The sequence below is a fragment of the Vanacampus margaritifer genome, chromosome 12, assembly GCF_051991255.1.
Source record: "Vanacampus margaritifer isolate UIUO_Vmar chromosome 12, RoL_Vmar_1.0, whole genome shotgun sequence".
NCBI classification, from domain to species: domain Eukaryota; kingdom Metazoa; phylum Chordata; class Actinopteri; order Syngnathiformes; family Syngnathidae; genus Vanacampus; species Vanacampus margaritifer.
The window spans coordinates 15,400,615-15,413,429 of record NC_135443.1 but is presented as its reverse complement, the minus strand read 5'-3'; the positions used below and the strand labels follow the sequence as shown (position 1 = coordinate 15,413,429).

Here is a 12,815-nt window from a genome sequence, read left to right as displayed (position 1 = left end):
TTCCTAAATTCTTCTGATTGGTATTAATTAAGGCACACTCACACACTTAATCGTATATGCTGAGACACTCACAGTGCCAACGCATGCCATGAATGTCACATGACATGAATAAACCATGTAAGCGTTTGGATCAAATGTATCAAGCGCCAATACTTTGCCGTGGACAATAGTTAATTTCATTTGGCCATAATCTGATTATTCCCATAGTCATCTTTGCATTGTTACTGCTATTTCCAATTCCATCTCCATTTTGTTTTGCACTCTGCACACTCACTGGATGTGAGAGTTGCCAGAAGCAATTACTGTGAATTATGTATGAAACCTTTGTTGCATGCATGATTAGCATGAGTAGCGCATCCAAAGACAATACTGTATTGGATTTTCTTTTCAGCATCAGTCACCCAGTTTAATTTCACAATTCATCCACTCGTCTCAATTCAGTTTACAAGCTCTGATCGTTTTTATGGTTAAACATTATAAATGTAATCAAATTCAGCACCATGTGTGGTTGTGTCAAACTTGCTGTTCCTTTTGTGCCTCACACATTCAATGGTTACTCTCGCTGAACACTGTTTGTAGTTATTTGAACACTGAGGCTATTTGAATGTTTTTAGTGTTCAGCTTGCCTCGACTTATTGTTCATTCCTCCCTCTGGCCAAATCAAACACCCACTTCAATCATCTTTACACGCATGCTCTCTCCGCCTTCCACAGTTATTCCACCTGACATCCTTCTGTTTTACTAACAGCTGCTATACTTTGCCTCTTCCTCCTCTACTGTTTTGCTGACAAAAGTTGCGTTGATGAAAGCTGATTTGCAAGATTTGCAAGGTAGATACAGAAGATGTGTCTGTTTAATACGGCGTGTGATATCCTTCCCTTGGTTGCATCGGCAATGCTTCCCTGCCCCCACTTCTCCAAAGACTCACATATTCCACATCTGAGTGAGATCACTGCCACTTTCCCGTTCACCTTCTCGTCATACATGAATTGCTTTAGTCCCGATGGAATACAAGGATCATTACCTTTTTATGCACTTAATTTTCATTTTAAACTCTTTATACACTCAGCTGTTGTTGTTGCACTCTACACAAAAAACGAAACCAAACCCCTGCAGGTGTGCATGGAGGGTTTTCACAGTGATTATTTAAATCGATGAGCCTCACTTTTAATGTACACTAGCAGAATACAGTGCCTAAAAAATTATTAGACCACCACCCAGATTTGCACCACAACTGCCATAAATTAACAAAAATCGTAATTGCCAATTTATGTTTTTATTTTATCCCACCATAAACTAATAACTTATCAAAATATTTTCAAATAAAAAATAAATAAAAGTGGCTCAGAATATAATCACTTTATTTATTTTTTTATCAAAATGATAATTATTTACTTGTATTCCAGAACAGGAAAAAAAAAAACTTTTAGTGGTAAATGCTGTGCTTGGTTGATTTTTGACTTCTCAGATAAAGCCCATTATGACAGGTCAGTTTGTTGAATTTAGTTCAAAATGGTAAAAAAGTCAAAGCTCACTGAAATTGAAAGAGTTTCAAGTTGGATGGTATGGTCACTCTTTCTTTTTTATTTTATTTATTTGTTCATGTTTTTTTTCCAATGACAGGTGGTCTAATACATTTAAGGACTGTATATGTTGTTTGCATCTGAAAAAATATTTTAAAATGTTATTATTTTTGGTTCAGTGCTATTTGCATGACTTAACCCATGTCTCATACATTAAAGTTTTGTTCTAGTTGAAACCTTGAAACTTTTGCTTCAAAATTCACAAAGTTAGTTTTTTTATTTTCACTGTATTGTTTTTTTATGCCATACTATTGTGCCATTTGCTATATAATTTTGGATTCTATGTTTTAGGATCCCAAGTATATGCTAATTTTATTAGGGGCACATCAAACATACTATGAAAAAAAGCTGAAATGTTACAAGAGAGTGGTATACAAGATAATACTATAAGAATTAAGATGAAATATTACAACAGGTTAATTGTAATTTTGCAAGCACGTTTTCCCATTATGAAATAAGAACTTGTATTTTTATTATATGGGAACACTTGTAATTTCATATAAAGTAGTAGCAGAGTATAAAGATGTGGCATTTAGGAAATTAAATAAAGCGTTAGGATGAGGAATGCTGATGTTGTTGTAAAGATACAATCTCGTTTGACAGTTAAACTTTCAATGTTATTCCACGTTTCCTCAGCATGAGGAAATTTTTCTCACTCCTCGTGAAACCACACATGGACTAAAAAACTAATTAACTGACCAATTGACTCTTCTTGGGTTGGTTCATTCATCAAGTATTGTTTAACAAATATTTAAGGAAATTACCTGATGATTATATGTCAGGTCTAGAGAAAGAGACTGTGGCTGCTAGTCTCAGACTATTCAGATTCAGACTATTTAATTTTAACATTCACGTCTCATATTCAGACTTTCTTTCTGTGATTTCTTTCTTGTCTTTATTTGTAATATTTTTTGGGTGTCATCCGAATTAAATTGCACCACCATCACAGTGAATTCACATGCATTTTGATAATTACATATGGTGTTTTGTTTTTATTAAATATGTGCCAGATTAAGTGATTTGTTATTGTTTATTTGTGTTACATATCTGCCACAATTCAATGTCCAATCTTTTTTATACATACTACGATAAAATAGTGAACAGCATTAAAAGAAAGCTACATCAACTGTTACACAAATAACTGCTAATGGCCATAACATCAAGGAAGAACTATATTGACTATCGAACCACAAGTACATTCATTTCTGGACTACAAGCCGCTACTTCTTCCCCTTGCATTCGACCCTGCGGCTAATACAAAGGTGCGGTTTATCCATCAAATTACAAGGGGACGCACAATAAAGGAAGCAAAAGAGTGTCAGGCAGAGCAAAACAAACCAAGTGAAAAAGTCCCATGTAGACGCAAACATCCGGGGACAAAAAAATGCAGCTTCGGTGTGGAACCGGTCCGGTGGAAAAGTGCCATAAGTGACAGTGTGCTAGCACAGAAAATTGTAAATGTGTATGTGTCACTATTGCAAGAGGATAGTTAATGTTATTTAAAGAGATATTTTCACTGCAGAGTGAAATGAGACAAGTAATGTTGGTGGTCTCACTGTGTGTTGTACTTTTCTTCATGCTCAGGCCCCAGCACCACATGCCAGGAAGACTCGTGTGCCAACCAGGGAGTGTGCCTTCAACAGTGGGAGGGCTTCAGCTGTGACTGCAGCATGACGACCTTTGGTGGACCGCTGTGTAATGACGGTAAGAGTCTAGAAACACTTAGTATGTGCCTTTTTTTTTTTTCTGCAGACATACGGGGTAATACGTACACTTTATTTTTTGTAATTTCAAATACACGAGAGGCTTTCAATGGGTCTCCATTATTGTGTGCAATGCTTACTATTGTCGGGTGGATAGGCAAAGTTTTGAACAGCTTTCAAGGTAGGAGAAGAACTGTAGATGAGACCTGCATTTGTATCAGTTTTATGACTTTTTTAGTAGATAGATAGAAATAGATTTGCAATTATTCACTTTTGCTGTTGAGATTCTTGCTTGTATTGCTCTCCCTGTACATTCACTCAACTGTCTGGATCAAAAAAGTACAAAAGTGATCATGAACTCCTTGTGACCTTTCATTTTGCATTATAGTAGGATGAAATTCAGCATTAAACTTTGTTTTTCTAGTTATCTATATTGTGAAAGCTTATTTACAGCAATGGGAGCAGACTAGCTCACAGGATGTTGGAATATATTACATTTGGACTAAAAGACTCTGCCTGCTGTGCCTTGTTACTGTAGCCAGACACATTGTTCCTGCAGACCTAATAAAACAATAGCCCAGCTCAATATCATGGCCCATGGGATGCAATATCCAGGACACAGAAACGTTTTCCTAGAACTGTGACGAACTTGAGTTGGTGAAATAAAGATGTGAGTCAGGTTCCCTCTGCTCAGGAAAATCTGAGTGTGAGAAATGATGCTGAAGTTTTATCTGTGTTGATGGATTGTCATGGGGATGGGATGTGGGGCGAGAAGAAAAATGAGAAAGTGTTTGGCAAAATGTATTTTTTTTTTTACTTTTGTTTGAATCAGGCAATTTAGAACACAGGAATGGGTTCAGCAAAGTTGCATATGGAGTTTATTGAATTATTTAAAATGGAGCCTTGGTACCTTGCCTCCTGCCTGTATATCATCCATTAGCATGCTATGGAATTGCTACCTAGTCTTGTACCAACAAAACATAATAAGCCTACTCAAGCTGTGCGATTAATTACGCTACCGGCATAGTTTCAAGATGGCAGCATGTATTTACAACACCTATTAACGTGTACAGCCACTCCGTGATGGAAAGCATAGTGCGCAGCTTGCTTTTGTGGATATTTGTAGCTTCTAGAGCATGTATCAACATTTATTTTGGAGAAATGGGGACAATAATAAAATATACTTGCTCTGAGAGATCAGTCAACCTTTGTAGAATAGAAATAAAAACAATCACATCAAATACCTGCAGTAGCATCAATGAGCCTGACACAGATTTACTTAGATATTGTTTGTGTTTGTGGTTTGAAGTGGTTTTGCCATCTGTACTGAACCACCAACAAAGAACAATCAGGCAATCCGCCAAAAGGTTTGACACTATTTTCTGTTGTTCTTTTCAGTTCTCCTGGCCTTTTGACATCCCACTTTAAAAGAAGTCAGTGTGTGTGTGTGTGTGCGGGGGAAGGCTAGATGTCCGGTCTAGACCTCCTTAGGGAGTAAGCCTACAGTGGTCAGGCATCTGAAGATAATGTTTAAAGACAAGCAGAACGGTGTTTGCTATTGAGCTTAAGTGGGTCGAGAAAAGGCGACTGAGTCGAGTCGGTCTGAGCTTCACGCAACTTCTACCTCGCTTGGTTGCTCATTCACCCCTTCCTGTATTCCAAGCTATTAGTGCCATGTCAATATTGTAGCAACAATGGAGGTAGTGCAGTCATATCGCCATTGTATCTGCCCAAGGGGCAAAGACAGGGCTTACTCACTAGATTTCTAATGTGGCTGACCCAGTACACAAGTATGTTAATATCTTGAGAATAGCCTGTCTGGGTCTTGGGATGGTTTCTACTGTCTGGCATTGTCAAGGGTCGGATTTATCTTTAATCCATGCAAAAGCGAAAATACCTTGGGAGTCGGGACATGTATTACTGTACATGATTTCAAATGCATATTCAACAACAGACATTTACTTCATTTTGTTGGGGTGGGGGGTGAGCATGTGTATGTGCATGTGCGTGTGTGCGTGCATGTGAGTGTGTATTCATTAGTTCACATAAAACCTATTAAAAAAATACCATACCGTTCACCTAAACCGAACACTTCAGAACCCCGCCAGAGACGTGAGGCCGTCAGGAGACCCGAGGAAGGACCAAAGAAAAGAAAGGAACAGACATTTACTTCTAACCAAATTAGTCATGTAGACATGTATCCTGAAGTGGCTTCACACATTCCAGGGGATAGTTAAGGAATTGTATCTCATGTGCAGCAGGTGTTAAGCTAATAATAATTGATGGTATAGGGATGTTCTATACCACTTTTTCTCAGGCCGATACCAGTACCAGTACTCAATTCTTGAGGAGTCACCGATACTGACACCAAATACTGATATCACTAGTACTTTTGACACATAAAATCCCACGCAACAATAACGAGATCATTTTAAAACCATAAAAAGTTAATATTGGCTCTCAAACCTAAACCAAACGGGGGATTGCATTTCGTTTAATTTAGTATCTTGAAGATGATTCTACCATGAATTTTATTATGCATACGTTCATTTTGAAGATTTTTAAAGAATCACCTGAAGTGTACATTCAGGCTCTGAAAACGTGTTTAAAACCATAAAAAGTTAATATTGGCTCTCAAACCTAAACCAAATACCGATACCTGGTATTGGTACTCGCCTATCTCTATTTGATAGTGTTGAATGTTCACTGCAATCAAGAATTAAGAAAAGCAGTAACCGACCGATACACAGATAAACATTACTTGATTGCAAAATCCAGATATTAGGAGCCGGTACTGGAATTTATTGTCATGATTTGACATCATTATGGCATCATTGGAACCACAGAGTGATCAGATACGACGGATCGAATAATTGTATTAATGAAAAAAAAAAAAAGTCTCTAAATTCCAATGGTTGGAAAAAAAGCTGGCATCGAAGATGATTGTATCCTAAACATTTGAGTGACCTAGCGCGCATGTCATAACGTTAAAAGTAAACGGTAAGACTTTAGAGCATCCATGTAATAGTTATGTCAGGACTATTGAGTACTTTTTTTTGGGTTGAGAAAGTCAATATGTTGGCTGGTGTTAAGGGTGAAGTAGGGCACTTTGGTTTCATTGAATACATAAAGGCAAGCAAGTGCTTACTGCAGCATGCAGGCAATAAAGCGGTCAATAGAATACACTGGATGGATTAAACCACTTAGTTTGTTTCAAGGGGATAACCAGAGCAGCTCTGTGGCCATGGGGGGTTTAAGGCACTTGAGTGTGCTGTCACAACAAAGTAATATTCTCTTTACCCGGTATGTGGCACCATTTGATTTGATATTTGGGCTCAACGTGTATTGAAACCTTGCCCCGGTTTTTAACAAACAGGGGCCGTCTATGTACGTTTGGTTATTCATTTGAGCTGTAACCTCATTTCCATTGAGTCCCATGCCTGCAAGAAATACAACACAGCCAACCAGCATTCTTCATTAGATTTTAATATTGTTGAGGGTGTAGTAATTTCGTATCACTATAATGAATCTTGTAGAGTTTGGCTGATTAATATTTAGTTAGATAGTTACTGAAACAATAATGTGGCTTGTGTGGGCCTTATTATTGGCTTCATTAACGCTATTACCCTCACATCACACCTCAACTCCAAATATGTTGTCACTACACAGCACAATTTCCTCATTCTGACGGAGATCCTCGATTTAAACGGTTATCTGTGCCAGGTTGGTGACTCAAAGTGTTGGCATAGAAACCAGACATAGACAGCTACTTCCTTGTGATTGCTGGATAGCGGCTCTATCTTTCCCCTAAGTTTTTTTTTTCGTTTTAATATTATATTCTTTAACCTGTTATAGCTGATCTAATCAATTAAAACAAATAGCACTTTTGAATTATGGTTAAAGCACATTATTTTGAATGAGGTGTGTATAATGACTCTGTTCTTTTGGGGTGCCGTAATTGCCATCTCACTGGTCTTGGCTTGGATTATAATGTTTGATTGCTCATGTGCGCTTTTCCAGAACTCAGGACTGTGCACTGGTGACTTACTTGATCATTAAATATGCAGTTGTTTCTCCACAACCCAGGACTAATTAACATGTTGACAGTGAATTTGTTTAACTACCCTGCTGGGTGTTAATTTTGCTTTTCACACTTACTACTCTCAATTAACAGATCACTAAATGTATAAGTATTGCACTTGGCGTCACTGTTGCAAAAACTGCACCAATGTGGCATTACGCGGATATAACATTTGGTGAAACAAGCTTTTCAGTGAACAACAAACTGGCATGTGCCTTTCATGACCCATGGATCTTTTATTCCAAGCACTCAGGGATTAGACGAATGCCATCCCTCTCTTTCTCCATTATAGAAAAGTCAGTTCAACCTTCAACAGTCTCCTTCACTTCTTGCAATCTCTTATGTTTTTCATTCATGACGGATAGACTTCATGGGTTTCATGCGTCCCTATCTGTGCTATGCTATCACTCACTATCTTGGCCAAATTCATTTCCACCTATACTGCTGTCTTGATGTCGTGATTTAAGTAAGAGCCTAGCTTTATAGGGTTTCAGGAGACTCTCAGCCAAAACATTTGGTGCATTGGCTGCCACCCTCAAGCAGCCTGGCAGAACATATATCGTTGGATGCTTCTCGCTTTCTGGAGTAGGATGGGGGTGGAAGATGGGTGGTATATGAGGCAATTAACCTTGCTTAGAGCAGTGATTTCCAACCAGCGTGCCACAGCATATTTGTGTGCTGTATTAGAGATCACAAGGAAAGTAGTCAATTTCAGTTAATTGGTCAGAAAATGAGTTACAAATAACACTGGGGAACACAATTTTGTTAGGTTTGATAGCTGTTTTTAATACATATTTGGGTGCGGAATCCAAATCTGATCAAATTTTTCCTCTTATCACATCAGGTTTTTGAGCTATAGGATCCTTGTTTTCTTATAAAATATGAAATAAATGTGTATGTATCCAAATAAAACGCTAAGATGAGTAGTTAGTTACAAGCTTTAAAAAACAAAAACAAAAAACAGCATACAACAAAATATAACTTGCATGGTTACAAAGATAAGAGAAAAGCCATCACTAATCCTCTAATTTCTCAATTCCTTGTTTTCTGTTTGCAGGTATTGATAGTACTGACCTATTGGGAGCTGCATAAACCTCTCAATTGTGACTGCACACTCAAAACAGTTGGGTCAAAAGTAATCCAATTATGGATAAAAAATGGACCGATTTTCTACTTGGGTCAATTTTCTCGGTTATTTTATACAAAATGACCCAATTTTTTGACCCAAGTAAAGGATCTGACCAATATTCATGAGTTGTTTTACGCTGAAAGACCCATTTTTTGACTCAAAGTTTAGGTCAAATCGACCAAAGTAGAGGATGGGTCCATTTTTGACCCATAGTTGGGTTATTTTTGATTCAAATGTTTTTAGAGTACACAAACATGTTGCTATGTAGCTGTAGATGAGTCCAATCCTAATGAGCTCTTTCTACTACAGGCTTACTACAGCTAACCAACTTTTGCTTATCTGGGGGGTAAACTGTGGAGAAAAAAAACAACTTGATTTGCTATAAAAAAAAAAAAAGAACTCACTGCAATGCCAATTTTCTAAGTTTCTAACAGCATAAAAAAATCTAACTCAACCTTTTTTTTTCTTCAAATTGTTCATCTATCAATGCCAGCAACAACATATCATAACAGGCAGGGCAATTAAATGCACTTCCAATGAATGGCAGAAGCTACATAATTAACATATATATCAATTTGATGTGACATTTTTGTTGTTTTGCTTCATCTATGTCATTACCAGAAAAACACACATTTTCCCCATCTCTTGACCTTTTGCTTCAAGATAAAGACACAGCAGTTCTTGTAAAATGTCAACATACATTTCTGATGCAAGTGTCACACTGTAGTGAAGTACAAGTCTACATTGTGCATTCCTCCATTTTATACGAGTCAGCTGTGCCATGTATAGCTTGCCGCTTCTTGGCCAATGAGAACCGTATATGTGGCAAGTGCTCCAGATATGAAGTTCAATAGAACTGAAATTGAAAAGCATGAGACACGGAGAGAAGTGCAGAACTAATATTGGCCATATGTCTGAAGGAGTCTCTTTTATATAAAATTTGTTGAAATAAGATCTTTTCTTGACTAGCAGTTCTGGAGAATGGCATTGCATTTGTGTTGAAACTTCACTATCTGTAGTATGTAAGCTGTTTCTCAAAAAACAAATTCTTACATTTTAATTCAGAATACAAGGGCTGAGTATTTTTCTTTTGTATTTGGAAAGAGACGTCTTCAACTACGGAGTCTTTTCATTGTTCTAGTTCTTTGACAGCGAAACTGTGCTCTCCTAAAGTGGGAGGTGGTCCGTCCTTGACCTGTTTAAGATGGTGAACTCTGAGAAGAGAAGTGATGGACTTGGCTTACAGGAGAGACATATAGACAGAGACGGACAGACCGCAGTGCTTCGGCAGCCCGCTGCATCTTGGGAACTGTCAGACAAGATAGAGGAAAAGCCTCCAGAAAGCTGATGACCTATGACCCCTATCTCTCTCACTGACAGTCAGGATTTAGTTTATGCATTTGCAGACACATCTTCTCTGCATATACACACACGATTGCCAACAGACAGGAGCAAGAGGGACGAATCGATGCAGACATCCAACTTTAACCTCTATTTGCATTTATGTGCAAGGTTGTTTTAATGTTATTCCCTAAGTACATGCTCTATATGTATTTAGATGGATTTAGGAAATGATTACCGCTGTTGTGTCATCGCTCATGCATCACATGGAGACATGGGTTGCATTGTGTGTACATAAAGTCAAATTATTTGTAAATGGCCAAATGTTTTTACTAAATATTAACAACTATATGGTCAAACTATTTTTTTTTTATGTTGCAGAGAATTTGGTATGCTCAGTAGTCGATTTGTGGTTGTTGGGATTTGTGTCGTGTAATTTCTTTATTATTGTAATCCCTTCATACTATGTCCAGCAAAAAAAAAGGTGGTTGGATGAATATGTGCAATATGAATTTACATGTATAATGGAATGTATGGTGTTCCACAGGGTTCAATTCTGGGGCCTTTGCTGTTTTAATTGTACCTGATGTCCCTGGGTTCCATCATAAGAAGACAGTGATGGTTTTGTTTTAAAGCAAACATAGAGTTGCGTTGAGTGATGGGCGTCAGCTTCCTAACTGCATGATTTACAATTACAAGTTGAGCAAATCTCGTCCAGCAAAACTAAAGCTGCATAGAGATGGGGAATACAAGAGCACAACATTTTCTGATTTCAAGGAGGAGAGAGCCAGATTTGATGAAAAGGCTAATCTCCCATCTCAAGAACTACTGCACTATGCGTTGTGATTTCCTTTTGGAACAGTAAATATTAGGGGTGTTAAAAAAAATTGATACGGCGATATATTGCGATATTACAGCATGCAATTCTCGTATTGATTCAGTATGTGGCCGAATCAATGTTTAAACATAAATTTTTGATGGAAATACTCAACAAAACGTTTTACTTAGGGTTAAGGTTTGCACTTTAAGCATGGAACAATGCTATGTTAATGGAATATTAAGCCATAATATTTTATTTCAATGCTGTTCAAAATTGAAACATATTGAAACCTGTTTGTTAAATACAGTGGCTCGACATCCATATTTCTACAACTGAAAATCATAAATCTGGTTTTACTAATATTTATAGACAGATAGTCTGTTAGCATTGAACCACTTAATTATAATTTTAAACTATTTCTCTATTACTTGTAATACATTATATATATTTTTCACGGCATAAAACAAAATGTTGTCATCTGCAAACAAAATCTATTTTAACAATTTCAAAATGGTTGTAATATCATTCACATAAGGAAGAAAAAGTACTGGCCCCAGAATTGATCCCTGGGGCACCCCACAATTTACATAACTGTGTTTTGATTGCCTACTATTGAATTCAACATATTGTTTTCTATTTTTTAAATAACTAGCAACCCATACCATATTTAAACAATTTATGCAATAATATTACATGATCTAAGGTGTCAAATGCTTTTTGTAAATCCACAAAAACACTTACTAAAATATGTTTTTTTATTCATGGCTGTGCAAATTTCTTCAGTTAACTCCATTAATGCCATGGTACTTGAGTGATTTGAGCAAAACCCATATTGGCTGTTTTATACTTATCTATGAATTTATTTAATCTTGTTGCATACAATTTTTGCAATATTTTAGACAGTTGTGGGAGTAGAGATATAGGTCTGTAATTCAAAAAAATCATTCTTATTTCCTTTTTTGAAGAGTTGGACTACTTTTGCTATTTTCATTTGTTCTGGGAAAATTCCTGTTATAAATGATAAATTACAGATATACGTGGAAAGCTCTATAATCACGTCTATGATTTGTTTGATATTCATATCTATATAGTTATTAGATTTTTTTACTAGCAACATTTTTAACTATGTTCAAAATTTCACTAGCTTGTACGGCCTCAAGAAAAATACTGTTTGCATTATTTGGTATGATTCCATAATTGATATTTTCGTCAGAAATATTTTGTGATACCCTTGGGGCAATATTCACAAATTGGTTTGCAATTTCCTCTTTATCATAAATTACCAAGTGGTCCTTAATTCATTCACCACCATTGACGGTTATAAACGTCAAAAAATCATTTTAACTATTTCTATTAGTTTAACATATTTTTTTTCTACTTTTGTTAACAAGTTTTTATTGTACATTTAGAACAGATATAAAATGTGTGCTTAATCGTGAGTTAAATATTGAAGTCATGCGATTAATTACGGTAAAAATTTTCAATCGCCTGATGCCCCTAATTTTTAATAATTATCTCGTCATTTTTTCAATTGTAATTAATCACATGACTTCACTAGTTAACTCACGATTAATCACAAATTTTATATCTGTTCTAAATGTACAATATTTTTTTCTAGGTTTTCATACTCTTGTTAACAAAAGTGGAAAAAATGTTAAACTAATAGAAATAGTTCAAATGAATTTTTGACGTTTAAAGCTGTCAATGGCAGTGATTGAGTTAATAAAATAGTTTGGAGAGATTGGTTTTGTCTTGCCTTTATTCAAAACTTTGTTGATTATACCCCAGGTATTTTTTGTACTTCTTTTACTTTTCTCTAGTAATTTGGTGAAGTAATCCAATTTTTGTCTTCTCAGGATGCATACAAGTTTATTTTTATATTTTTTATCCGTAGACTCCGCATCTTTTGTTCTTTGTTTGAGAAACATTCTATTTAGAAGATTTTTTTTTCTTACAAGCATTTTTCAAAAAAAATTTCATCCATGGATTGTGAGAAGCTTTTTTTTGATTGGAAGATGAAAGAGCTTTTTCCCTATTGACAGCTGTTCATGACTGTGGTGATAACAGAGAGAGGACAGCTGATGTACATGTGGATTGAAACTGAACAAGCTGATGGCCTTGTGACCTTTATAAGTCTGAAGTGACAGCATTCACTCCG

At 36.3% G+C, this 12,815-nt stretch overlaps 1 protein-coding gene across 27 annotated transcripts in view; it reads left to right on the top strand.

Annotated features, from left to right (window-relative positions):
• Positions 1 to 12,815, top strand: part of LOC144061055 (neurexin-1a-like) — a 236,971-nt gene that overhangs the window by 131,586 nt on the left and 92,570 nt on the right. For all 27 annotated transcript variants that reach the window (XM_077581088.1, XM_077581087.1, XM_077581100.1 and 24 more), the window contains one exon: positions 3,168 to 3,287. In XM_077581088.1, coding sequence (XP_077437214.1) covers positions 3,168 to 3,287 — 120 coding nt within the window. The remainder of the gene's footprint in view (positions 1 to 3,167; positions 3,288 to 12,815) is intronic.